This window comes from Petaurus breviceps, unplaced genomic scaffold, assembly GCF_028583685.1.
Source record: "Petaurus breviceps papuanus isolate PSGF00001 unplaced genomic scaffold, PetGlider_PUasm1.0 387, whole genome shotgun sequence".
Taxonomy (NCBI): domain Eukaryota; kingdom Metazoa; phylum Chordata; class Mammalia; order Diprotodontia; family Petauridae; genus Petaurus; species Petaurus breviceps.
In genome coordinates, this window is record NW_027186308.1 from 1,359,486 (window position 1) to 1,386,285 (window position 26,800).

General features: G+C 56.4%; 2 protein-coding genes across 6 annotated transcripts in view; one reads left to right on the forward strand and one right to left on the reverse strand.

Moving 5' to 3' along the window:
• Window positions 1-9,438, forward strand: part of COL18A1 (collagen type XVIII alpha 1 chain) — a 136,309-nt gene extending 126,871 nt beyond the window's left edge. For 4 of the 5 annotated variants that reach the window (XM_069100307.1, XM_069100306.1, XM_069100305.1 and 1 more), the window contains 9 exons: window positions 1,193-1,315; window positions 2,203-2,347; window positions 2,460-2,533; window positions 2,940-3,071; window positions 3,654-3,686; window positions 4,026-4,343; window positions 4,754-4,951; window positions 5,706-5,821; window positions 6,246-9,438. In XM_069100307.1, coding sequence (XP_068956408.1) covers window positions 1,193-1,315; window positions 2,203-2,347; window positions 2,460-2,533; window positions 2,940-3,071; window positions 3,654-3,686; window positions 4,026-4,343; window positions 4,754-4,951; window positions 5,706-5,821; window positions 6,246-6,462 — 1,356 coding nt within the window. In that variant the 3' untranslated portion in view covers window positions 6,463-9,438. The remainder of the gene's footprint in view (window positions 1-1,192; window positions 1,316-2,202; window positions 2,348-2,459; window positions 2,534-2,939; window positions 3,072-3,653; window positions 3,687-4,025; window positions 4,344-4,753; window positions 4,952-5,705; window positions 5,822-6,245) is intronic. The other variant, XM_069100304.1, reaches the window with a different exon arrangement.
• A 2,169-nt stretch (window positions 9,439-11,607) lies between these two features.
• SLC19A1 (solute carrier family 19 member 1) overlaps window positions 11,608-26,800 on the reverse strand; it is a 22,457-nt gene continuing 7,264 nt past the window's right edge. The window contains exons 2-6 of the mRNA XM_069100308.1: window positions 23,057-23,243; window positions 17,555-18,317; window positions 17,278-17,470; window positions 15,388-15,529; window positions 11,608-13,217 (exon numbers count right to left, since the gene is read on the reverse strand). Of these exons, the coding sequence (XP_068956409.1) occupies window positions 13,023-13,217; window positions 15,388-15,529; window positions 17,278-17,470; window positions 17,555-18,317; window positions 23,057-23,224 (1,461 nt within the window). The 5' untranslated portion in view covers window positions 23,225-23,243 and the 3' untranslated portion in view covers window positions 11,608-13,022. The remainder of the gene's footprint in view (window positions 13,218-15,387; window positions 15,530-17,277; window positions 17,471-17,554; window positions 18,318-23,056; window positions 23,244-26,800) is intronic.

The following is a 26,800-nucleotide window of genomic DNA, read 5'->3' on the forward strand; positions in this document are numbered from 1 at the left end:
GTGTGGAGGGGTATGCCTGTGTGTGTGAGTATATATGTGTGGGGTGTGCCTGTGTATGTATGTAAGGGGTGTGCCTGTGTGTGTCTATGTGTGAGTGTGTGTGAGCATGTGTATGTATGTGTGGGTGTGCCTGTGTGTGTATGTACAGGGTGGTGTGCCTGTGTGTGTGTATGTGTGAGTGTGTGTGAGCATGTGTGGGTGTGCCTGTGTATGTATGTAGGGGGTGTGCCTGTGTGTGAGCATGTGTATGTATGTGTGGGTGTGCCTGTGTGTGTATGGGGGGGTGCCTGTGTGTGCCTGTGTGTGAGTATATATGTGTGTATATATGTGTGGGGTGTGCCTATGTATGTATGTAGGGGGTGTGCCTGTGTGTGAGTGAGTGTGTGTGTGTGTGTGTGTGTGTGGAGGGGTATGCCTGTGTGTGTGACTGAGTGTATATGTGAGTGTGTGGCCGGTGCCGGTGCTGAGGAGATAAAGGCACCCCCCAGCCCAGCCCGCTCTCAGACAGCTCTCACACCAGTCAGCTGGCCTCCAGAACTCGAGACTTGTAAAATCACCTGCCTGCATGGTCTCTGCTTGGCCTCTCCATGGCCTTGGGAGGAAGGTGCTACTGACCCTTTTTACAGAGGAGGTAACTGAGGCAGACAGTCGTGAAGTGGCTGGCTCAGGGTATCCTGACTTGTTAGAGTCTGAGGTAGGATCTGAACCTGGGTCTTCCTGACCCCGAGGTTGGCACTCTCAGGGCACCTGGACTCTCTTGTGGGAGACCACCTGGGGAGGAGCAGAGAGAGGCACTGAATGCCAAAGGGGGAGCTCCAGGGTGGCTGGGGAGGAAGGGCTACAGTGGTCACAGGGAGTCACAGCCAAAGTGAGTATCCACAGGGCCCAACTTGGAGGCATAGAGAGGAGGGAGTGCATTCCAGGCAGGCGGCACAGCTTTGGCAAAGGCGAAAGAATAAGAAATGGGGTCAGACACAAGAGATGCTGGGGAGGAAGAGAGGGCCAGGTTTGTGGCAGGAGGGATGAGGGAGGCTGGGAAGCCTCAGCCTTTTGGCAGTGGAAGGCATGTCCTTCTTTCCTTGGCTGCCCTCGGGCAAGATTCCATAGAGGCTTTGGGGGGAGGGAGGCTACATCCCCCAATTCACACCCCTGAGGATCTCAGCTCCCTTCTCCTGCTCCTTTCTGTCTACAGGGAGAAAAGGGGGAAGAAGGCATGAAAGGCATAAAGGGTGAGCCGGGCAGTGGAGGATTTTTCAGCTCTGGAGTCCCAGGCCTGCCAGGTCCCCCTGGCCCCCCAGGGAGCCCTGGTATTCCGGTAAGACCCAGCCCCATCCTGTGCTTTCCCACTATCAGGGGCCCTCCCCTCCTGTCTGAGGCCCCCTTCTCAGGCCACCTGGGGTGCCCACAGCTAACAGAAGAGCCCCAGTGAGGGCCCACCACCAGGCCCTCCAGCCGCCTGGGGCCTTCCACACAATACACCCTTAAGCGGGGATTAAATATTTACATGATTGCAGTGTATAACCTATATCAGATTGCTTGCTGCCCTGGGGAGGGGAGAAAGGGAGGGAGGAAGAAAAAATTAGAAACTCAAAATCTTATAAAAACTGAATGTTGAAGACTATCTTTACATGTAATTTGAAAAAAAGAAAATACCATTTACTCCCTGCCCAAAAGAGTGGCTTGATTTAAAGGAAGTCATGTCCAGAATTAAACCAAGTTCTGACCACCCTGGCCATGGTGCCCTGGGGCCCAGGAGCCTCCCTGACAGAGCCCGTTGAACAAACAAGCATGTGGTCTTTCCAGCCCAGGGTGCATTTCATGGCTAATTGCATTGGGGGGGGCACTATTATTCCCATCAGCTCCTCTGAGCCACCTCCATCCCCCCACTGGCACCGTGGGAGCCCCAGAGTTCCTCCAAGCACAACCCAGGGCCTGCCTGGCGCCTGCCCAGGTCCACCTAAGGTGCCCAGCCCTCAGGGCCCAGGCCAAACTCTCTTTGGGGGCATTGTTACCATCATGCCTGTGGTCACCTTCCACACAGGAAGTTTGGGACACAAACAGCAACTGCCACCTGTGCTGGCATTGCTTGTGGAGTTTTCGTGGCCTGGGGCCCTGGGGATCTGCAGACTCAGGGTTCCCTTGGGTGGAGCTGCTTTCTGGGCCCCTGAATACAATGTGTGTGTTTCCCTGTCTCATGCTTAGGGCCCCAAAGGAGAGAGCATCCGGGGTCAGCCGGGCCCCCCTGGACCTCAAGGGCCTCCAGGCATAGGCTATGAGGGACGGCAGGGCCCCCCTGGGCCCCCTGGACCCCCAGGACCCCCATCATTCCCAGGACCCCACAGGCAGAGTAAGTCCTATGGAGGAAAGCATTCGGAGCACAGCCCAGGAGGAGGAAAGGTGTGGGTGGGGATGCCCAGCTGGGGAAATGGACTTCCTTTGAGGGTGTGTCTGTCTTTCAGCTATCAGTGTCCCCGGCCCCCCAGGCCCTCCAGGCCCCCCTGGACCCCCAGGGACTTCTGGGCCATCATCAGGGGTGAGTACTAAATAAAGTTCACCCTCTGGGTATACAGTGACAGGCTCTCCCTGCCCCAGACCAGGGATGCCCTTGGGGACACTATCCTGAGCTGTCTCCAGCCTGCCAGGACACCTGGCCTGGAGCAAGTCTGGCCCGGAGCTGGGGCTGGCTCTCAGCATGCCACAGCATCTCCTGGGAAGCTGGTCCTGTCCATGGAGCAGATGGTGCTTCCGCCTGGCATGATGAGCTGGGCCCCCACGGTGATAGGGCCCCCTGGGGAAGCAGCTTCACAAGGCAACTGGAGAGACAGGTGGAAAGGGGCTTCCTCCTTGCCTGTACTTCCTTGGGGGCCACCTCCTCTTCCCTTCCAATGCTACCCCTGCTTCCTGGTGGCACCCAAACGGGCCTGGACTTGTGTTTCCAGCAGCTGAGAATCTGGACAACCTACCAGACCATGCTCAACAGAGCCCATGAGGTGCCCGAGGGCTGGCTGGTCTACGTCTCTGAGAGGGAAGAGTTGTACGTGCGCGTGCGTCACGGCTTCAGGAAAGTCCTGGTGAGTCCCCATGAGAGGGCCGGGCTTCCTGGCAGCTGGCCTGGGAGGAGGGGCACGACGGGGGCCTGGAGCCCCAGCCACAGGACTGGGCAAGGCGGCCTGTCTCTCTGGCCTCATTTTCCCCTAGCCCCTAGCTCCCAGTGACCTGCAAAGCTTCAGTAGAGGTGAAGTTAGCTGCCATCACCATCATTCTTTATTAAAATACATACTAGGTGTCAGAACCCGGGGCTACAGAAACCAGAGCTCCTGCTGCTCACAGCTGGAGTGTCCTTTACGGGCCGTGGGGAAACTGAAGTCAAGGGAAGGGAAGGGGCGGCCCCAGCGGGCTGGAGCCTTGCCCCTCCAGCTCCAGGGTGGGAGATCTTCTCCCTGCGTTTTCACATGGGAAAAGCCTTCTCTTGTTTGCTAGGCTGAGACTGGGGAGTCCTGGGCCCTCTGGTAGACTGAATGAGAGGGGAGGGGGAGGGGGTATGGGGCCCCAGGCTCCAGGCCTCTCCCATGTTTCCCATGGCTCGGGGTGTGTTCTCAGAGGGGACATGGAGGACACGGCCAAGCTTGTAATGTGGGGGGTCTTCTTTTCAGCTGGAGACCCAGACCGTGCTCTCTCGGGGGGCGGTAAGTGAGAACCTTTGCTTGTCCCGGGCTAGCCAAGGGAGTGGACAGCCCCAAGGGCAGAGAGACTGAGAGCCCCAGAGGCTGGCGCTAGGCTGGCTGGCTGCACTCCCCCTGCCCTGGGGAGGGCACTAGGGGCTGTTCATGCTCAGAGCAGGTGCTCAGACCAGGCACTGATCCTGAAAGCTCTTTCTGGCCACCCACACATGTCACACACGACCACACGTGTGTATACATGTGTGTGATGTGTGCATTCATGTATGTGCTTCCAGCCACTCCAGAGCCCAGTGGCAGAGCCTGACCAAGGCCGCTAGGAGGGCTTTATCTTTCTTGTTCCTCTAGGATAACGAGGTCGCAGTCCTGCAGCCCCCCATCGTGGAGTATTCACCAGGGAACTCAGCCCCATCAGGCTCCCACATTCAAGATGGCAGCCTCCCCTATCCCCGCCGGGGCTATCCACACTCCACCGCCAAACCCTGGCGGGCAGACGACATCCAGGCCAACCACCCACGATCTGAGCCTGCCAGTCACCACCAGCCATATGGCGGCCCGCAGCACCATCACGACCGCTTCCCTAGCTACCACGGCCCCTACACCAACATCCGGCACGCACAGCCCACGGCCTCGCTGCTGCACACGCACCATGACTTCCAGCCTGCCGTAAGTGCCAAGGCTGCCTCAGCTCACGCATCCCCTCCAGCCTCAGCAGCTCTGTGGAATTCTCTCCACTGCAGGCAGAGGGGAGCCAAGTGCTCCTGTGGCCCCAGGCTCTCTAGGCCTTGAATTTCCGTGGCCGGGTACATGTGGACTGGAAGCTCGTTGAGGGCAGGCCCAGGTTGGATTGTGCCCTTCCCGGCAGCCCAACCACACTCACTTCTGCTTCCCCAGTCTTCCCAGGCTGTGTCCTATGCGTGTGCCCCCGGCAGTAACTGTTTGCTGAGTGCCTACTGTGTGCCAGGCCCTGCTGCCTCCCTCTCTGGTCATCACTCGCGGGGGGAGGGGGCTCGTTGACCGACTGCTGGATGGCCAGGCTCATCCGTGGCCAGCGCTTTGTCTTCCTCTCGTTCCAGCTTCATCTCATCGCTCTCAACAGCCCCCAGACGGGCGGCATGCGTGGCATCCGAGGGGCCGACTTCCAGTGCTTCCAGCAGGCTCGCGAGGTGGGGCTGATGGGCACCTTCCGGGCCTTCCTGTCCTCCAGGCTTCAAGACCTCTACAGCATCGTCCGGAGGGCGGACCGCAGCAGTGTGCCCATCTTTAACCTCCAGGTAGGCTGCTAGTGAGCACGGTGATGTGCCCATCTTCACCCTCTGGGCAGGCTATTCATGGGCACCGTGGGCTCTGAGGGCTAGGAAGCCTCCCCCTGGGAAGGAGGGCCCCTCTCTCTACAGTGGGGAACAGCCCCAGGAAGAAAGGTGACACCCAGAGTCACTCAGTTAGCAAGGGGTGCAGTCTGGACTTGAACTCAAGTCTAGTGTTTCCCAGGTCCTAAGCAGTGCTGGATTCAGAGTAATGGGATCATAGATTAGGAGCAGAAAAAACCTTAAGAGTCAAATCCAACTCCTCATTTTACAGATGAGGAAACTGAGGCCCAGAGAGCAGTGACTCCTCCAGGGTCACTGCCAGAACCCAGGTCTCTGTGTTCTCCTAAGCCATGCTTGGGGAGGGTCCCTTAGGTGTGCCCAGCCCTGTGAGCAGCCTGGCTGGTGAAGCCCAGAGGCTCGCTCCAGAGAAGCTCCAGGCCGAGACCCCTGGGCCCAGCACACATCATGGGCAGCCTCTCCTGGCCTGCCTACCTCTCTTTCCCCGCCCTCGTGGCAGTGGGCCGTGTTCCTCTGGGATACCAGTGGATGAGCGGCATTCTCTGGGACCTCGAGCCATTGGAGCAGGATGGTTCTGAGTGGACGGTCCAAGCTCGGGGTCAGCTGGAGATGGGCCCCCACTCGTCTGCTGCCAGGCTGGAGCCCCAGTTTGGGCCCTTCCCAATGTCTCTCCTGGTGTCCCCCTCCCCCCCCCCCCCAGGACGAGATACTCTTTGACAGCTGGGAGGCCCTGTTCTCAGGCTCCGAAGGCCAGCTCAAGCCTGGTTCTCGCATCCTCTCTTTCGATGGCAAGGATGTCCTCCAGCACTCGGCCTGGTGAGTCCCCGGGATTCTGGGCTCGGGGGGGGGTGGAGGGTGGAGCTCACTTTTCAGCCGTTCCAGGCACTGGGGCACACACCGCGTCCACCCAGTAAGAGGAGGAGGCATCAGGACAGGATTTCCCTGCATTTCCAGCTTCCAAGGGGGGACATTTTCCAAAAAGAAAGAGAAACAAAATGGGGTCTTGTCTTTGCTTTCTCCTTCCTTGAGTTCTGGTGCTGTTCGTTCAGGACTGAAGGACCCCAGGGCCTTGAATCTAGAAGGGTCAAGGCCCCTCCGGGATTCAGGGGCTCCTGGCAGAGTCAAACCTTCCCCCCACCATTTCCCTCCAGTCTCTGAGATCTCCAAGTGAGGCCACAGAGGACAGTTGGGCAAGCCGGGTGGGGGAGCTGGGCCCTGAGCGCATGCCCGCGTCTCCTAGGCCGCAGAAGAGCGTGTGGCATGGCTCTGATGCCAAGGGACGCCGGCTAACCGAGAGCTACTGTGAGACCTGGCGGACAGACCAAGGGGCCGCTACCGGCCAGGCGTCCTCCCTGTTCTCGGGCAAACTGCTCGAGCAGAAGGCTGTGAGCTGCCAGAACCGCTTCATCGTCCTCTGCATTGAAAACAGCTTCATGACCTCCTCCGCCAGGAAGTAGGAGCCCGTCTACCCGCAGGGGGTGACTGACTGACAGGTTCAGGGAGTGACTGGCAGCCCTGCCGGCCAGAGGGGCCCTGGGGGCCAGACCGGGTCCTTTCATGTAATCACTGAAGAAATAAAAAGAAGCCAAAGAGTGTATTTTTAAAAAAGTGTAAAACAGAAAGTCTGGTCCCCAAGGCATCTCCCTTCTCTCTTCCAGCTTTGCCCCAAGCCCACCTCCTCAGACTCCTGCCACAGCTCTGTGCCCAGACACGGGCTGGTCTGCTGGGCTTGACCCGTCAGACCAGGCTAGGGGCGGGGCAGGGCTTGTCGGGCTCTGTCTGCCCTGCTGGTGACCCTCCTCAGATGCACTGGGGCCGACTTCTGGGGCACCCCCCTTGGCCAAAGGGTCCTAGGCATGAGCAGCAGGGGCTTTACTGAGGCAGAGGAAAGGGGTCTTCCTTGACCTCTGTAAGTTTGTCTTCACCTCTCCTTCTCCTCTCTGTCTCTGTCTCTCTCTATCTGTCTCTGTCTCTGTCTCTCTCTGTCTCTGTCTCTATCTGTCTCTGTCTGTCTCTATCTCTGTCTCTCTCTGTCTCTGTCTCTGTCTCTCTGTCTCTGTCTGTCTCACTGTCTCTGTCTCTGTCTGTCTCTGTCTCTCTGTCTTTCCCTCCCCCGCCCCCCAGTGCCTTTACTGTGGGTGATGCAATCATAAGCTCCTTGGCAGGTCCCTCCCAGAGCTCTTGGGGGCTTAGCACCTTCTGCTCTGGTGGCCAGAAGGAGGATGGGGGCAGGGCCCTCAGTCTGTGCTCATGAGGAGCATTGTCAGGGAGATGATCTTCAGCTCCCTCCAGATGGCCCTGGGTCCCTGGGAGGACAGATGCCAGGGCTCCCCCCACCATGCCCAGACATGTAAGGTATGAGAAGAGCTGTGCATGCTACATTAGGATATTAGCTACCCTTCTCTTTGCCCAGTCCAGAGTCATCTTCATCCCAGAAGCCATCCCCATAGCCACCAAGGTTTGTGGTGGCCTTTCCTCTCCCACAGAGGCCCAGAGAGGTCATTAACATAAGCAGCAATGTCTCCATTGCACAGATGAGGAAACTGAACCACGTAAAACTTGTCCATGGTGCCAGGAGAGTCTTCGTGCCAGCCACAAGGTGGCTAGCACTGGGGGCAGCTTTGGGGACCCCTTTGAAGTTTAGGGTTCAATGCCAGTGGTCCCTCAGGTTGTCCCAGCCTTGTCTCCCTCATGGGTGTGCATGGAGGCATCAGAGGGTGCCATGGGGAGCAAGTCCTGGCCGGGTTACTCTTGGTCACCCAGAGATTGCCAGTGTGGGAATGGTTTGGTGGTTTGTTTGAAAGGAGACCTATGATAGAAAGGGGCAGGGGAACCCAACCACCGTGCCTGCCTTGTGGGCACCAAAACATACAGTAAGCCATGATCCCTGAAGACAGATCTGAGCTGGCTCCCTGCCTGGCACAGTCCACACTGGCTTGAGCTGGTTTTCAAATCCTGCTCCTCAAAGGAATGGACTGGGCTTCTGGTGATCCCTGCAGTTCTGCTCCTTCCTCCTTGTGACTCTGGGGAGCTGGGGGTCTTCTTGAAGCCCCAGGCTGGCAGCTCTCTTCTCTGGCCACTTACCAGCTCCTTGCACTCTGGCCTCTGCCAACATGGGCATGCTGCATGCCTTAAGGGGATGGTGCTTCTGCTGAAAAGCCAGCGGCCTTTTTGTGACGCTCCCTGCGCCCCCCCACCCCCACCCCGGCTTGGCCTTGCCAGGGAATCCTGACCCCATCGCCACCCCTTGAGTGCCCAGGTCAGCTGTCCCTGCTAGGAAGGCTGAGCTGCCCCTTGCTTTGCTGCTGTTGGAGGCCAGACACAGATCGTTTCTGTGCTCAGCCATCCTGACCCTTCTGGGCCAGTATGCCTTCTCCTGGAGAGGTCCTGATGTGAACTCAGTCCCCCAACCCCAAAGACAGCTGAAGAATGCCTGCTACTCCTTTATCCAGATCCCCAAGTTTTATGCTGGAACTCAGAGCAGTGCCTTTAGCAATTCCCTTGGGCACACTTTCTTCTTTTGCTGCCCCTCGGGGGCTGGGGGGAAAAAGTGAAATGCAAATCTCACCTTGGTGCCTTTTTAAGCAAGCAGTTGCTGGGCTTTATTGTTTTTAATGTGGAGGGGACTTTTAAAAGTTAATGAGAGAGGGCGGCCCCCAAAGGGCTGGTCAGCTCCAGATGGTTTCATTCTAGGGACTTCAGTTACCAGACATTCAGGAGCAAAGGGCAGGGAGTCCATTTGCATCTGGGCAGATGTGAAAATCTCCCTCCAAGATTTCCTGGTAGGGCCCAGGTCTAGAACCTATGGGGCGGGGCGGGGGTGGGGGGGGAAGGTCAGACGAACAGCCTGGCGTGTGTCATGGGCCAGGGGGAATGTACTGAGAGCTGGAATCTAGAAAAAATATAAATATCAAACAAAACCATTTTGCATAAAAATCTTTTGCTCTGCCCCAGATGGAGCGGGCAGAGGTCAGGGGATCTGGGAACCCAGGTGAGGGTGGTCAGGCCACCAGCCGTGTAAATGAGCTGCTGGAGGATGCTTTCTCTTCAAGAACAAAAATCGGACAGAATCGGGGTTTAGACGAGATTAGCACACGTTCCCGTGGGTTACCAGATCTTGCAGTGTCCATTCCCATTCTCTGCTGGAGTTCAGACGAAACCATCTGAAGCCCACAACTGTGGCCACCCTCATCTGCCCCTTCTGTCCTGGCGAGGCGAGTGCCAGAGCCAGGGTGTGGAGGCAGGAGGCCCCCCACTTCATCCCTCACTTGTTACCGTGTGGGGTTTCTGCAAAGACACAAGCAAATAGCCCAGCCCCTCTTGTTGTGTGTGTGTGTGTGTGTGTGTGTGTGTGTGTATGTGTGTGTGTGTCCATTGTGGGACAGGACCTGTTTTCTGGAGGCACTGAATAAAGGAAAATATCCTCTTTCTGTGCTGGTGGGTAGTTTCTGCCGCGCCTTCACTTATTAGTTGGGGGGGGAGGGGTTGGGGGCAGGGCCTCTGGGGCTAAATGATGGTTGCCAAAGCTTCCAGCTGGAAGGAGCCTTGACTGACCATCTGACAAGGACCCCTCCACATCATCCCTGCGCAGCGCCCAGGAGAGGGAGCCCCTCCAAGGCTTGCAGGTCACTGCCTTGTCCTGTTTTCAGATAGAATGTAGGTGGCCACTGGGCAGTGAGATCTAGCCTGAGATGCCAACAACTTGGTTGGCAGCTAGCACAGCCCCACCAGAATCTTCCCTTCTCCAGGCTGAATATCCCATCACTTCAGCTGGTGAAAATAGCCCCCATTTCTGCATTATTCAGAACCCACTCCTCCCCCCTCTCCCCTCTTTCTGTCTTGTTAGAGGACCTTCCCCCTTACTCCAGGGCCTCCCCCACACAAAGCCTCTGCTTCTCCTTGCATCCTTTCTTGGGGAGGCCAAGCCCTCCAGCCCATCCCCCATCCCTCCCAGAAGGTTTCCCCTTCCAGCCTCCTCCCTCATCTTTAATCTCTCCTGCCCTTGTCGACAACAAACAGGCCAGTCCTTAACAGAACATCTGTTTGACCCCTGATGGGCCTCCAAAGTCCTGAGTCCAAGAAGAAGCTCCAGGAAAAGAGCTGCCTGCCATCTCACCTGTCCCCACCCCCAACACCCCTCTCAGTCCCTTGCAAACTGAGTCCCAAAACATGACTGGCCTGATTACCACCAGTTCTTAACCAGCTGCTCAAGCCAATGATGTCTCTTCTCAGCCCTCAATCATCTTAACCTCTCTGCACTTAAAGTGCTCTGCCCTGGGCTTCTCCTCCATCCTCAGGCCAGCTCTCATTTGTAGGCAGTTTCTAGGGACGTGACTGACCTCAGTGACTTACCCGCTTCTCCTTTTCCTGCCTTTGGAGCCAAACAGATAAGTCCAAACTTCCTGTCACATGTGCCCCAGACCATCTAACCTGGTACTGTCATCTCAAGAGTGGTCCCTAGAACTGAGCCCTGTCCTCTGGGGCAGCCACTGCGGGTGGGTGACAGCCTCCACTCACTGCTGGGCAGTTTGCTTCTTGCGAGGCAGCCAGGGAAAGCCTTAGCCTGTCACACACATGGTACCTGTTGCCGTTGTCACTGGGCACTCATGCCAGACTGTGCCAACCCATCTGGTATCTGTGAAACCTGACTTCCAAATCTAATGATGACTTTTCAAGGTCAAGATAATCCTGAGCGCTGTGACGTTCCCAGCCGTGTGCCCACCACATCACTGACCTGGAGATTGATGTAAAGCTTCACACAGATCCTCCATAGACCTTCTCCCATGTGACCAGTGAACTTGGAATGTCTACTCAGGGACTGATTCCCAGGTCACCTGACTAAGGCACCATCTATCTAGCAAGCCTGAGGCTTGTTCAAACTTTGTTAAGATCCCTTTAAGCTGACTGTGGGCCCTCTGAGCTCTCCCTCTGGCAATTCTGTTATAAAAACAAAGGGAAGTGAGCAGAGTGTGGCCCGAGCCAGCCTGGTCCCTGCTCCCCTTTCTGGAGATGCCCTCACCATCCCGCAACTGTCTCGCTCTAGGATACTGTCAGGCAGCGCCATAGGCCAACTCCCTGGCAGGGCTGCTCTCTGAAGACTGGATTATCTTCCACTTTCTGAAGAAGGGGCCATTGGCCCTGCTGCAGCCCTGCACTGGGGATCCACTGGGGCTGCCCTCCTTTGTTCAGACCAACTTGTGGGGGCCAGGCAGTGAGGAGTCTAACTCCTTACTGTTTCCCTTCAGAGCCTGTGCAGCCTCTGATCCCCCTTTGTCCCCTAAAGGCTGTTCAGAATGTCCCTTTTGTTATCTCTTGTCCTTGGGGGCTCACTTAGCTTCCCCACCTAGAACACTTCTCAATTTGCCCTCTCTTCTAACTTCTGGATACCATCTTTTACAACCTTCCACAGCTTGGAGAGCTCCCTGTGCATCCACACCAGTTGCTTTAGACAACTCCTCCATTTCCCGGTTTCTCTTTGCATCTTCAGAACTTCATCGCTGGGGGGGCTTCCTGCCCCTCCTGCTCCCTCTGCCTCTAGACCCTCCCACAGACAGAACTCACAGGGCTGGGGGCTCACAGCAAGCAGCAGGCATCACTCAATCCTGTGTAGGAACTGGTTTATTACACAAAAGAAATCTTCCATCACAAAATCGGATTTAGAACCTAGAGTGAAAAAGGGTTGTTTGGTGGTTTTCAGCCAATGAACAAAGCACTTCCTCGCCCAGAGGTGTCTCAGAAGAAGGCCCTCCTCTGAGCAGGGGTGGGGACTGGGGGTGGAGGTGGGGGATGGGGCCCAGCTCTTCTCAGCCCAGATGCAGAGGCCTAAGCTTTAGAGAACCACCAAGAAAGGGCCGGCAGGGTCGAAGAGGTCAGCTGGCCTGACTCTTCCTTTCGGCAGAGTAGGAAACTGAGGTGTCCCAGAGAAGTGACGTGATGACCTGTGGCAGAGCCAGCATCCAGACATGGGTCTGACTCCAGTCCTGGACTCTCCCCTATCCCGTGGGATGAAGGGGAGATAATACTGTTGGTTGATGGGCACATGCCCATCTAGGCATGCCCCTTCTTCCTAGAGCCTCAACCATGTCTCCTTCCAAACATTTCTGCGAGGTAGGTCAGTATTAACCCATTTTATAAATGGGGAGACTTGACCAGCCCAATTGCCATCAGGATGTTAGTGAAGGAAAAGGCCATAAGGAAGCCAGGACCACAGGACCGTGTGGCCGGCTCGTCAGCCAGAGGGAGCCAAGGGACAGTCTTGTGGGACAGACGGTCCCAACAGCAAAAACACAGCTTTGCTTCAACACAAGCGACTAAAGGTTTCACAGTTTTCCTGAAGGCCTGAGTAGTTTCAGGGAGCACCCAAGCCTCCCCAGGTAGCTAAGCAACAGCTGGTTCAGCGAGCGAGGGAAGTGGAAATGGGAGAGTCTGGGATGGGCTGAGGGCAGCCAGCTGTCCAGGGGATGGACATTCAAGAAAGGTCTGGGCGAGTGGCAGGACCTGAGCGCCTTCTGGGGCCATGACTTCCAGCTTAGACACAAACCAGGGAGGGGTGTGTGGGGGTGGCAGATGCCCACTGGGATTGTCTCAAGCTTGGCTCAGCTGTCCTGCCAAAGGTCAGGGCAAGGCCTTGGGCAGCTGGTTCTCAGTATAGCGTCCAGGCTAATCAAGCCAGGTGGATGGCATAATTTCATGGTCTGGGCAAGAGCCATTTCTTAATCAAATTGAGAAAAATGAGCTATGCACTAAAACAGAGTGGAACCATAGCAAGATCAGATGGATGGACAGTGACATGTCCAACGTAATACGGCTGTGCTCCCAGCCTGGGTTTCTCAGGGTGCTCGTACCATGAACCTGAGCCCAGGCGAAGAGATGCATTTAGTGTTGGACGTGGCAGAAGAGACGGGGCCACGACAGTGCCTCTGGACCTGCTTCCCACCTACGCAGGGTGGGAGGGACAGTGGGATCTTGTGCCGGGCCCATGCTGGGCATGCCTAACTCCCGCCACCAGCATGGCCCATCAGGCCCGGGCACCAGGGATGCCATCCTCCTCTGGGCTCTGTGTCTTCTCTGACATCTCCACAGGGCTCCTCAGCTCATTCGCCAAGGGGGCGTCCTGGAGCCGGCTCTGCCAACAATGTCTCACCGCTGTGTACACGGCCCCGGAGAAATAGGCCACAGCCAGCACCGTGAAGTAGCCAAAGTAGACTCGAAACTGGAAGAGAAGAGTGGCGGTGAGCATGAATCCAGTTCTGTGCATTAATTAATCAAGTCATCCATCACCGAATGAGCATTTAGTAAGTACCTACTGTGTTCCAGAGACTGTATTAGGTGCTGGGGATCCAGAGACAAAGAACCAAACAATCCCCACCCTCCAGGAGTGGAGCCTACAAATTCTGTACAGATATGGACAGATGAGGTGCTTCTCCCTTCTCATATGGAAATGTTACTCACCACAAGGGAAAGAAAAAGAACATTTGTGTGAGAAATACAGAAAAAGCAGCAGTCAGGAGAAACATTTCAGGAGAACACAGTCCCAGGAGCTTAAGAGAGAAGTGCTTGGGAAAGGTGGAGAGCTCAGAGAGGTCAAGAGCGAAGGGCCACCTCTCAGGAGCAAAGCACTAGAGGGCCATTCGGATGGCTGTTGGCACCTTGCTTCCCAACAAATAATTGACATGCCTGTTCCTATGACTTAAACATTGGTTTTCGGGAAACTCTGAATCCAAGAGCTTTTGGGGGAACTAGGGAATGATGGTCTATTAACTACTTGTGGCATATCTGCCAAAAATGTGAATTTTGAGTCTCTCAATCCAAGACAGAGGTGAGTCACAACATACAAGGAAGCTCAGGTATGGGACATAAAAAGCCAGCCTGAGAAGCTGAGATGTCAAAAATCATCAGCCAGAAAGCAGCCAGGAGCCGAGCACAGGCTCTGTGCTGGGTGCAGGGAGCTGATCTGATCAGCATCACCAAGGGACTGATTGGCTGGCAAAGACCACCTTGCTCTCTACTGCCACCTACAGCTCAAATAAAGAGACAATCAAAGGCTTCCCTGTGTTGCCTTTTGCTTCCTTTATGGATGAAGGGAAGAACTCTCACAAACTCCCTTAGGGCAATCCTGAAGAGTTTTACCTAAGGGCCTGTTACCCAGGACCAGGTTGCTTCCCCACCCAGCCACAGGAGCAGACCTGGGAAGTCAACTGATCCCAGACTTAAAGTTGCTGTTAGCTTAACACTATTTTCATGACAGAGAAGTGGCTTTGTCCAGGTAGAGACTAAAGTGGCTTCTCAGAATTATCTCACTGAGAAACTGAAATGGGGGACAAACTATTTCCTAAATAGGCCGTGGACATCTAGACCTATGGTCTAGGTGAGAGTTGTAACCCAGGCACAAGGGTTTTTCACTGATGGGTTTTTGTAAGTTTGTGCCCACTTTTGCATCCACAGATACTTAAATCGGTGAGAGAGTGTGATCTGGGTTTATGGGGCGGGGGGAGTGGGGGCAGTTATGTTTTGATAATTTTTGCATTCATCTTTTATTTGGTAACTGTTATGATTCTTGTTTTCTAATTTAGTAAATGCGTCATGCTTAAGAGTTACTAGTATCATTATTACTGATTTGTGTGAATGGGAGGCACTCCAGCGGGGGCTTTTAGAAGCTACAGTTTTAAGTGTATACTTGTATTTCCTCCACACCAAGGTTACCATTAAGGACCTGAGAGTAAGTTGGAATGGTGTAGTGACTATGGTTGTCTCTCCCATCCCCCACCCATCCAGGAAAATCCCTTGCCTTGGTGATGTAAGTACAGTCTGAGGCGAGTCAGGCAAGAAAGAGAGAAGCAGGAAGACAGGTGTCACACTGGCATCACGCTTCACCCACAGAGACTCCCCAAATAAAAATGAGGCAGTTAGGGAAAGAGGCCAGTAAGGAAGGCTTCATGCAGAGGGCGGTGCCCGAGCTACATGGTAAAGGGATTGAGTAAGAAAGGCATGCACTGCAGAGATGGGGATGATCAGTACAAAGGCATAAAGGTGGGAACAGACATGAGAACACAGCACGGCCCGTTTGGCTAGACCATGGTATGTATGAAGGGAGGTAATGTGGGTGAAGGAAGAAATGATAGGCAGGGACCAGAGTCAGAGAGTTTGTGTGCTAGGGACAGTGATCAGCATGCCAGGCCCAGAGTCAGGAAGACCTGAGTGCAAATCTGGCCCCAGACACCTTACAGCTTGTCTTGACCCTGCGCAAGGCACGGCACCACTACCTGCCTCAGTTTCCTCCTCTTCCCCCCCCCCAGTGTTGTCATGAGGATCAGACGAGATCCTATTTGTAAACACTTCTCGTAGTGGCTGCCACATAGTAAACACTACTGGTAACCGTGTACCTGGGTGCTGACGGGGAGCCCGAGGCCCCTCTTGTCTGCCACAACAGCAGTCACAATGGTCTTCAAGATGGTGGCAAGGAAGGTGTTGACTCCAAACACCAGGGCACACAGCTCCTTGGTCAGGGACGAGGCAATCTGGAAACTTGGCAGAAGATACCAGCCATCAATTTAAAAGACAGAGGGGAACCCTGACCCTGGTGCCTTTAACTGCAGAAAACGTGGGAGCCTGCCCTGGGCTCAGGAGCCACAGGGTCAAGTCTCTGCTTTAACATTCCCAGCTAGGCGGCCCTGAGAGTCACAGAACCTGACCCCCCACTTACACAAAGCGGAGAAAAATTCTCACAGTGCTGACATTGTGGTGGGGGCTGTGAAACGGATCCCACCCATGGAGAACTCCCAGGGTGTAAAATCTCTTCACCACTGCTCATCAGCCACTCATCTGTGGTTTATGGTCATAGAAAGTTGCCCGGGGTTGTACAGAAAGCCTGTCAGAGGCAGGATTAGAACCCAGGTCTTACTAACTCTACAAGGCCAGGCTGAGTCTTCTCCCAGAGGCCTGTGGCAAGGGGAGTGCTTTGTAAACTTTACAGCCATACGGACATATGAGCCTCAGTCTTGCTGCATTGCAGGGGCAGATGAGCCCTGGAGCATTCCCAGTTCTCCCCATCCCCCCGCCCAAGGTCGCCTGCTACCAACAGAGAGGCTTGCGGTCACAGTGCATTGGGCATGTTGGGGGCTTAGTGGCCACAGAGGACACACTCTCTGGGAGGCTGTTTCCTCCCCAGTGAAATGGGGGTGATCAGAGACACATGAGCTCCCTCCCAGCACTGTTGCAATGACCAAACGGCCTCTTTGTAACAGCAAATAACCGAGTGGCCAACGGGTGAGTCATCTGTCCTGGATGGGCCTTGGCTTCACCATCTATAACATGGAGAAGACGGCACTATCCACAGCCCCCTTCCTCCCCGGACCAAGCAAGGTAAGGCCTATGGCCAGCCTGGCCAACCTTTCCACAAGCTCTCTAGAGACACTGTGGTTCTCAGACACCGATGATGGCAGGAGGCCCCTTTGGGAGGACAGTTGGCCCTGGAGCTCTACCTCTGGCCTCTGGGACAGATGCCTGTCCTGTGCCCTGGGATCTGCTTTGTTCTCTCAGGGTGGGAAGGAGGCTTAGAATGCCTTCCTCTCACATCAGGAGGCCTAGAAGCAAGGCCAGAGATGGAGGGTGTCCAGAGAAGGGAGCAGAGACCCTCCCAGGCCTTCCCCAGACACCTTCCAAAAGTGAAAGCCCAAACCCTGGGCGTGACTCTGAAAGCCTCTTCCGTCTTGCAAACAAACAGACCATCACAGATGAAGATGGCGCCAGAGGCCAGGAGGGAAAACAGGAAGAAGGGGCTGAGATCCTGCAATGTGCACTGTCCTCATACATGGACCCAATCATCCCAGTGACTCAGGGCAGGCAGAGGCCAGACGAATTCCGTAACCATGGAATTAGAGGACAGAATGACCTTGGCCTCCCAAGCCCCGCTATCCACCCCAAGGGAGCCAGCCAGGACCTGGGACCTGCCCCTCCCAGGCAGCCGTGATGAGGGGAGGGAAGCTCTGCTGACCTCAGTCTCCTGGGAGATAACATGCGGAAGCTTTGTGACCTGGCCGGGTGTGGCCGCGCCCTCTGGCCAGGCTAATCCCTGCTCCCCCTGAACACAGCAGCCCTGTTGAATCACCGGCCACAGAAGCAGAGCCCCAAGAGGCCCATTTTACAGATGGGGAGACTGCTCCAGGAACCCATGGCCTCTGACTCCAGTGCTAGGGCCCCTTCCACCCTCCCTCTGGCCCAGGGCTGCCCGTCACAACCACGGCCCCGCCAGGAGGCCCCGCGTGGAGACTCACGTGGCAATGGGCACCAGGAACTGGTGGGTAGCTCTGAAAAGCACTAGGGACACATAGCAGACCCAGATGTTGCTGGTGCTGTACATGAGCAGAATGAGGCCGGCCTGAAGGAGCGTGACGCCGCCGATCACCAGCTCCGACCACACCGCCCAGGGGATCTTCACAAAGCCAGCCGCGAAGGAGGTGAGAGCGCCTGGGGGGAAAAGGCAGGTTATGCGGGCTGCGGCCTCCTGGGCGCTGGCGGGGGCGGGGTGGGGGGCTGGAGGGCCGCTCCTACCCAGCAAAGTCGAGGCGGCGTCCACGCCGCCGTTGTAGACCTTGGAGGGGTCCACCTCACTCCACAAAATGTGCACGTAATAGATGACCAGGTAATAGCCGGCAAAGTTGAGCACCCACCACAGCGACCAGAGGCGCAGCTGCGGCACGCGGGCGATGTCCCGGAGCTCCCGCAGCATCCGCACCAGCGTCGAGTCCCCGCAGCCCGCCAGGCGCCGCCACCTGGCCTTGGCCGCCGGGGGCCCCGGCCCGCCCGGGTTCATCTGGTCCAGCTCCGAGGGCGAGGCCCCGTTGCACACAGGATCGCGCGGGCGGTTGAAGAAGAGACTGCGCCTGGGCCGCTTCAGGAAGAGCGTCAGGAGCAGCCCAAAGACCATGAAGCCCAGCGACATGTGGTGCAGGGTGAGGAAGGCGACCCCGCCCACGCTGATGCAGACCTGGCCCAGCACCGAGCTGGTGAAGACGCCCAAAAGCACGGCCGAGCGCGAGTAGCTGGCCATCCGCTGGTAGCGCGTGGGGCTGACCAGGGAGAAGATGTAGGAAGAATAAGCCACCCGGGCCGCCATGGTGATGCCGAAGAAGAATTCCATGAACTGCATGGAGAGGACGTCGGAGCCGAAGATCAGCAGCACCCACACGGACAGATAGCTCAGACTCTGCAGGACCAGCACCGGCTTGTAGCGAAGGTAGTCGGTGAGCAGGAAGATGGGCACCAGGACCGCCATGTACGAGTAGGTCAGGACGGGTGTGATCTCGTTGGTGACCTGGAAGGCAAGCAGAGCCGGTGACCGGGGCGCGGGGACCGAGCCTAAGACAGCCCACTCGGGATTCTAGGCACGTGGCGCAGGGAAGAGCGCACAGGCCCCGGAGTCAGGAGGACCTGAGTTCAAATGCAGCCTCAGACACTTAACACATACTAGCGGTGTGACCTTGGGCAAGTCACTTAGCCCCAACTGTCCTGCCCACCCCCCTCCAAAAGGAAAAAAAAAAAGAAGACAAGCCAAGATGGTGACCACAGCACAGGGGGGCCTGAGCCTGCAACAGCCCTGACCCAGCTAGGCACGGGGCTTCTCTGAGGGCTGTGAACCCCAGCCCCAAGCCTCTACCCCTCTGTTGTTCCTGTCCAGACACCTGGGGTCCTGAGCCTCTCTCTGCCACATCCCTAGCAGCCCAGGGCCCAGCTTGGGCCGACTGATGCTCTGAAATCAGGGCAGGCACGGGGTGACCTTCCCCCGGCCCCCTCTCTTCCAGCCCTCCCTACAGCAGCAGCCAAGTGCTCTAGGTACCTTGCTCCCGGAGTCCAGCCCTTCCTAAGAAAAGCTAGGCCAGGCAGCACAAACAGGCTTCTTTGTCTCTGAGCCCTGGGGCTTTGGCAGGTTCCTCCAGCTTCCTGCAGTTGCAGGGAGGTGAGGAGGGAGGAAGTCAGATGGGCAAGGGACCCTCCTAGGAGCTCCTGAGACCCCCCCCCCCCCACCCTGAGCTGAAGCTGGAGATCTTGGCACTCATCAGCTCATCTTTGCATCTGCCCCCTTCCTCGGCAGAAGTGGAGGGCCACGGGTGTGGAATATTGCATGTGTTCAGACCCAGAGACAGGATGTTCAGTCTTGCTTGACCGTTCCCATTACCTCTCTCCCTCACCCTCTTGGATAGCTGGCTGGGTTGGGATGATGTACAAGGCAAAAGCATCCACACCAAGAACAAACCAAACCCATCTCTTGGTTCTTGTGGCCCCCCGAGGCAGTGTCTAGACCGAGGGCCATCCCTCTGGGTCACAGCCAGCAGCCCAAGGGCCAGGAGGTCCCAAGAACCCCCTGCAGACCCAGGGGGAAGGGTTGGGTTGGGGAAAGCGGCAGACCCCCAGGAGGAAGTGGAGGGGCAGCAGCAGCAGGGGCGCTGGCATCACAGAGACATAAGGAAGTTCCCACTGGCCCCTCCACCAGGCCCTCACCCACTTTCCACTTTATCTGGGGCAGTGAGTGAGCCCTGCCTCAGGTCCAGAGAGCTGACCAGTGCAGGCCTTAAGGGCCACTGCTAATCTGTGGAGTCCAGGGGACCCCTGTGTGTCCATTCCCTTGGGCCAAAGCTCCTGGGTGCCCAGGGAAAGCCCCATTCACTGCTGAATGGGGCCCATGGGCCCTATAGGAAGGGGAAAGCCAAGGCGGTGACCTTTGCCACACTTGGCAGCTGGACAGAGAGCTGCCGGGAGGGGCAGGCCAGGCCTCAGCTGGGTGCCATGGAGACAGTGCCCAGGAAGGAGTCTGCTGGGCCTGGGTGCTGGCTGGCTCTCCCAAAGTTCCGGGACCACCTGCTCCATCCAGCCTCCTCCCTGATTGGAGTCAGAGGTCGGGAAACCCCAGGGTCTGCCATGGGCACTGCCAGAGAGGGAGCCTTTGGGCAAGGCCAGGCTGCTGGCAATGGGACAGGTATAACAATAACTACAATGGGGTTTGCCTAGTACTTAATGTTTCGGGGGGTTTTGTAAGCTTATCTCTCGATTCTCTCAGCAATCCCAACCTTTCTACTTTACAGATAAGAAAACTGAGGCCCAGGCCTGCTCAAATATCTGGGGCTGAACCCAGAGTTTCCTGAGCTGCAGGCTCTGCCCCCTGAGACCCCCATTTGCCCACTTTGGAAGGGGGTTGGAGCCCTGAGCAGATGACTGCTGAGGTCATGTGGGCACCTCCACTGTAAAACCCTTTATCTCCATGAGGCCGAGGCCCTTCATATTGGCTCCGGGCAGTACCAGGGAGACTGCTGTCCCCTGGAAAGGCAGAGCAGGAGGTGGGCCCTGGCAGCCAGGAAGTGAGGTCCTGGTAGGGGGTCATCACCTGCCCACAAGAGCTGAGGGTCTGCTGGGGAGGAAGGGACTCAAGCCCAGAAGCCACAGCACCTGCCACATGCCCCTGCCCCATGAGGATGGGAGAGAGAGGACTCAGAAGGACAGGTATGGGCCCAGAGCTCAGCGTCTGCCAGACCTATCTTGCTGGAGAGGGGAAGGAGAAAAGTGGGTGGGCAGGCAGGACACAGGGGGCGGGTTCTGGACTTTTTTGGCCTGGGCAGCTACTGCAGGCTTTAGGGGTAAGGGGCAGTGGGGAGTACAGCCAGGGAGAAAAGCAGTGATCCAGAAGAGGAGGGGGGGGAAGTCAGCTGAGTAGGGAGGCGATGATGTCAGTGTTACCAAGGCTTGACAAGGCTCTCCACTCACCCCCTTCACCTGGCTTCCAGGGGCAGAGCTGAGGTCAGAACCCACATCTGGCCTGGGGCCCAATCGCTGGGGCCTGTGCTGGTTCTGAGAAGCCAGAGTCAACTTGGAAGTACAGGGCCTCTCAGGAGCTTTGGGAATGAAAAGGCAGGTGTAGACGTGCCACCCAAGATGGTGGACAGAGGTCAGGGCCGGGCCCTGCACATGGAGAATGTGGGAGTCATCCCCAGAGCTGCAGGGTCTCATTCTGTGCAGAGGCTCTGCCCTGGGCCTTTGAAAGTAGTGAGATGCCTGTATGTGGCTCTGTGGCTTCCCCAGAAGCGAGTGATACTGGATTTGAACTCAGCATTCTCTGACTCCAGGGCTTGCACTGGGCGGGTGCCCCGCCCCCCTCCCACCCCCCCCCCAGTACCACAGGGCCCTCCCCCTGCACGCAGTCCTGGCACCATCATCAGCGCTGGCACCTCTTGGTCTGAATGCTTGCATTAGGCAGCCCTCTTTGGTCCTCAGCAGTGGACTGAATTCCTAATCCAATCTTGCGGTGCAAAGAAGGAGCATCCAGGAAGGTAGGCAGCACCCAGGCTCCCTGCCCTTGGTCCTGGGCAGAGCCCGCCAGGGGCAGCGTGTCTGGGGCTAGACACTGTGAGCTGGAGGGAGGTGCCCCTGACAGGACTGGGGGCCTTTGGTCTGAAGAGGAGGGGCCAGATTTGGACTGCTTGGCCCCCTGGGGAGCTGGGGGGGGGGGTGCCTCAGGGGAGAAGTCCATTCAGGTGCAGATAATGAGGACCAGCTCAGAGAGTCAAACAGGTGGTGAGCTCCCGGCCCATGGAGGGCTCTCATGTCCTGAGGTGGGAGGAGGGGCCTCTTGTGGAATTAGGGCCTTTCCCCCCATGGGCTCTTGCCATCTGTCCAATCACAGGGAGCATGGAAGCCAGCAGGGAGGGAGTGGACTGAACACCGCATGGATTTTCTTGCAACACCAAGAGTGTCCTGGCAGGCTGGAGGCCATGTCACATCCATTTTTCTTGCTGAGTAAAGAGGAAATTTCCCAGCTCTGGCCTGCTAGGGGACCAGGCGGCCAAGAAGGTATGTGGGCTGGAATTAAGAGGTCCTGTGGCCTGTTCTTTGTTCCTGGGCTCCCCGCAGGGTCCCAGCAGGGCAAACATTCTTGCCCTTAATGCCCCTGGATCATTGCAGAGAACACAGAAACCAGCCTGGTTCCAAGGGGAGAGGCAGGGCGTCCAGCCTCCTTTGCTCAAAGAGTGTGGCAGAGGCACGTAGGCACAGGCCTCTGACTGGGCCTGTTAATCAAAGCTGAGGATGGTTCCAAAGTCTGAAGGTGTTCAGGGAAGACCTGAGCAGGCTGGTAGAACTCTCACCCAGGGCCTTGGGCAGCTGGGGGGAAGACCTTCCCCAGTCCAGCTCAGCCTCAGAGGAATTCTCACTGGGGACCTTTACTGCTCACTGTCTGAGGAGGCTCTGAGCCCTCACACTAGAGTAGCCCACATCCTCCTACCTGGTTGCCTGACTGCCCATGGGTGTGTGTGTGCAGTGCTGCCAGATCAGGCTCTGGGGATGGCAGAAACCTCTGGCCAGCCAATCCAGGGACCTCCTTGGAGCCCCCCCCCCCCCCCCAGCTCTCTGCCTGACCCTCCAGGACAATAAATCAATACCAGGCAATGGGATCTGGGCCACTGCCCCTCCCCCCCACTTCACACTCTACAAGCAGTCGCTAAGCAGGCTGGCTACTAAAGAAGACCTGCCCAGGGCCCCTGCCCTCAGGGAGCTCCCCTTCCAGCAGGAGGTGGGGGGCGGGGAATCCCTATCAATTACTGGGCATCTACAACATCCACATAGAGCTGATGAGAGAAAGCTGGTATGGAGAGAAGCTTTGGAGGCAATCTTCATAAATGTGATTTGGTACTTGGTATCCTGACCAAAAACCCATGGGGACCTACTCAGAGCACAGCCTTAGGGTCACTGGCTCACCAAGACTGAGCATGAGAAGCTGTGACAAGTCCACAGACAGAACTGGGACCAGAGGATACTTCTGGGGTCACAGATCTGCAGTGTGATGGGACCATCGAGGGGCCAAGGCCAAGCCAGCTCCTGGCCCCCAAGCCAAGACTCTCTGTCCCAGCCCACCTGGGGCTTTACAGGACAAGAGCCAGCAGGGGGAGTCCTGAGGGACCAGAGGGAGATTTTTTGGGGTGGGGGCTAAGGAAGAGACAGTCTAGCTGGGGAGGGGGAAGAGCCTGGGGGTGGGGGTGGGCAGGGCCTTAATGATGCCCCTGAACTTGCCTGCTGTTCAGAAAAGTTCCTGTCTAGCAGGTAGGGTGTGATGAAGCTCTCCCCAGGCCTCATCTGAACCATGAAGCCGTAAAAGCAGAGGTAGGAGACCAGGAACTTCCAGGACTTGTCTGGGGCAGGAGATCCCTGCTTCTCCACATCCGCCTTGGTAGGGGCCATGGCATCCCAAGCTGGCTTCCTGTGGGGAACAAAGACAGGGTCAGTCCCAGGCTCTGTCCATGCCCATCTCCAGTCAGACAGGCAGCTGGCTCAACAAAGAGGTGACTGGAGAGGTCAGAGCAGCCCCCACCTCAATCACCTGCTGCAAAGAAAGGCCAGCTGAGGGGAGGGAAGGAAGGAGAGCAAGCCACTGGGGACTGGCGCCCGAAGAAAACATTCTGGGAAGTGAGGGGAAGGGGGGAGATCAAGGAAGACTTCAGGGGAGGTGACCTTGGGGCTGCACTTGAAAGGACTGGGGAACCGTGAGCAGGAACCCCACAAGGACCTCGGGGAAGGAAAACACCAGACACCAAGTAGCCTATTCCTGAGCCCTCAGGGGGACCTGGGAGGGAGGCCCCAGGCGGCTTGGAATCCTGGAAACCAAAGTCTGGACAAAACAGAACCAAGGGAACAATGTAGCCAGCAAGTGCAACATTGCTGAAGGCTGGGATGGGGGCTCCCAGCACCCCAAGCGGTGTTCTCTTTATTTCTGCTTTTCCACCACACAGCTAAGGAGGAAATACATCTGGCATGACTTTCTTGTATGTCGTGGGCCTTCTATTCCTTGTCTTCTCAATGGTGAGGGAGGGAGAGAATTTAGAATTAAAAATAAAAGTAATTATTGAAAAAAGAAAGTCTGGACTTGAGGAGCCTCAGAGTGCTGGGCCTGGAGTCGGGAAACCTGAGTTCAAACCTGGCTTCAGCCGCTTAGCAGCTGTGTGACCCTGGGCAAGCCTATTTGCCTCAGTTTCTTCAAGTGTAAAATGAGTCTATAATAACAGCACCCATTTCTCAGGGTTATGAGGAAGATCGGCGGAGATCATGTTTATAGAAGTGTTTACTTTTTTTTTATAAGTCAACCCAGCACACATTTAGGTCCTGTATAAATGCTTGTTCCTTTCCCTTCCCCTTCCCCCTAGCTTTCTGAGCAGAAGTGACAAGCAGGCCTGCATGAGGGATCCCTCTGCCTCTGACTGGGGGGGGGTCAGCTCTGTACCACACACACCCTTCTCATGGCCTCGCTACCCTCTCAAGCTATCATCTGAACACTCTCCCTTCACTGCTACACACCCACAAAGCATCAGAGACTCCTAGGGCCTCTACTCCCTCCTGAACCCCTTTGCCCTCTTCAGAGTTCAGACCCTGCTTTGTGTCCCCACCATTCTCCTGAAATGGTTGTTAAGCTCACTAAAAGCTCACAGGAGCCCCGCAGCCACCTGACCAATGGACATGGTCTCCCATACAGGGATGGCTCTCCCATGCTGGGATGGCTCTCCCACGTGACTCTTCACATCTTCCCCCATCGCTCTTGGCTCTGTCCTGAGTCATATCCACCACCCAGCAGCCCACCAAAGTCTCAAGGACGGTGAGGGTCTCCATTGCCATTTTCCTTTATAATTTTTTATGTCTTCTCAATGGGCTAGACACATGTACTTCATTCACAGAAGCCATAACAACTACAAGGGCTCCAGAGAATTTGGAAAGAGCCATCTTCTCCAGGTCAGACATGCCCAGGTCTTTTGGCAGCTGCTCACTGGTTCTGGGCTCCAGGCCCTTGTGGCATCCTCTGAACCTTTTCTAGCTAACCCATTTCAGAAATGGATTAGAACTGAGGCCATGGAGAGGAGCAGAGCTGGATTCAAGTCCCAGGGTCATCACCGAGCTCATTGACTTGGAGCTGGAGGTGACTGCAGAGGCCGTCTAACCTAACCCTCATTCTACCGAGGAGAAAACAGGTCCACAGAGGGACAGGGCAGAATTTGAACCCTGGTCCTCTGGCTGCACTGTCTTCACTGCCTTTCTTGCCTTCGAGGCCTCTCCTGAGGCCAACCCTCCTGCTTCTGCTCTGCCAGGGTCTATGCTGCTGGCCCTCTTGCCATCTACTCACCTGGGGGGCAGAGACCAGGAGCCAGGCTCCTTCATTCACTCCATGCCCTCTCTCCAGCTAGATTGGAAGCTCAGTGTGGGCAGGGCAGGGCAGGGACAGATCATTTCCTCCTCCAGGGGGGCCTAGCTCAAGACTAAGTACACAGCAAGTGTTTCATAAATGCTTAATCAAAGTACTGACTTCACAGAGTTCCCTTTGGAAGGAAAGAGGAGGAGAGGCTGAGCTGGGCTGGAGGCCAGAGTCGGGGGATAAGACCTCCAGGCTGAGGGGATCGCCCCCTGCCAGAAGAGAGCCTTGCTCTCCAAGTGATGGCCCTTTGATCTTCATCCAGAAAGGGGGAGAATTCAGGCTGGAGCAGGAGCATGTCCAGGGAGGAGGGCAGGCCTACCACCGCCATCCCCATGCCAAGGCTCAGCCCCATTTCCCAGAGCCCTTGGGGACCTCTGTCCAAGCTCTTTGCCAGAAGGAAGAAGATTGCCAGGGACTCAGAGAGCTCTGTGGTCACTGTGGGTGCTCCCTTGCCCTGGGAGCTGGAAGGAGAAGGGTAAGTGAGAGGGGCCACCCCCGTGGAGCTGCCCAGCTGGCGGAACATGTTTCTTCTTCCTTTTTCAAACTAAGCACCCATTTGAGGTCCTCATGGCTCCCAAAGCAGGCTCCAAGAGCTTCAGAAGTGCCCTTGGAGAACTGAGTCTACTGCCTTCCACAAACTGTGGGATCCTTAGTCCTGGTGCCACCCCACGGGGCCAACTTGGGGAGAGGGAGGGCTGAGGCAAGAAGGAGAGTCCTCTCCTGGCATTCTCACCAGCAGGTCAGGAGCTGCTTGGCAGCTTGCAGACAAAGGCAAACCTGACTAGAAGAACCTTTCATGTCCTTCCAAGATGGGGCCAAATGAATCAGCAGCCACCGAGCTCTTTCCTGGGGCCAGCAGAGCTTCGAGGGGGAAGATGCAGAGGAGATCGGCCCTGTATGGTCTAGGTGGAAGGGAGAGAGGAAGTCCTAGATCAGAGCATTCCTAGGGCAGCACAGGTGAAGGGAGCAGGAGGAGGGGAAGGAGCCCCCTGGGAACCGGGCCTCTCACATGATCCCCAGCTTAGGAAGAGCAGCACAATGACCCACAGCTACTGTGGGCTCTGAGGTGTTACAGAGGGCATTACCCTAATGCCCTCCTTCAATTTCACAACCACCCTGGCAAGTTGGCAAGGCGACTGTGGGACACACACAAGTAGAGATGTACACACAGACACACACATGCAGAGACACAGACATACATGCACACACAGACACACTCAGAGATGCACGCAAAGACACAGAAACACACAGACATACACATGCGTACAGACATGCAGAGACTCCCCCACAGACACACACATAGGTGCACACACACATGCAGAGACACAGACACACACACAGAGACACAGACACACACATGCATACACAGACACACGCAGAGACACAGAAACAACACAGATATATACGTGCACACATACATGCAGAGACCCACACACACAGACACATACAGAGATGCACACACACAGACACACACATGAAGAGACACAGACACACACACAGAGACATACACACATGCACACACATAGAGACTCCCCCACAGACACACACATGTAGAGTCACAGACACACATGAGACACACA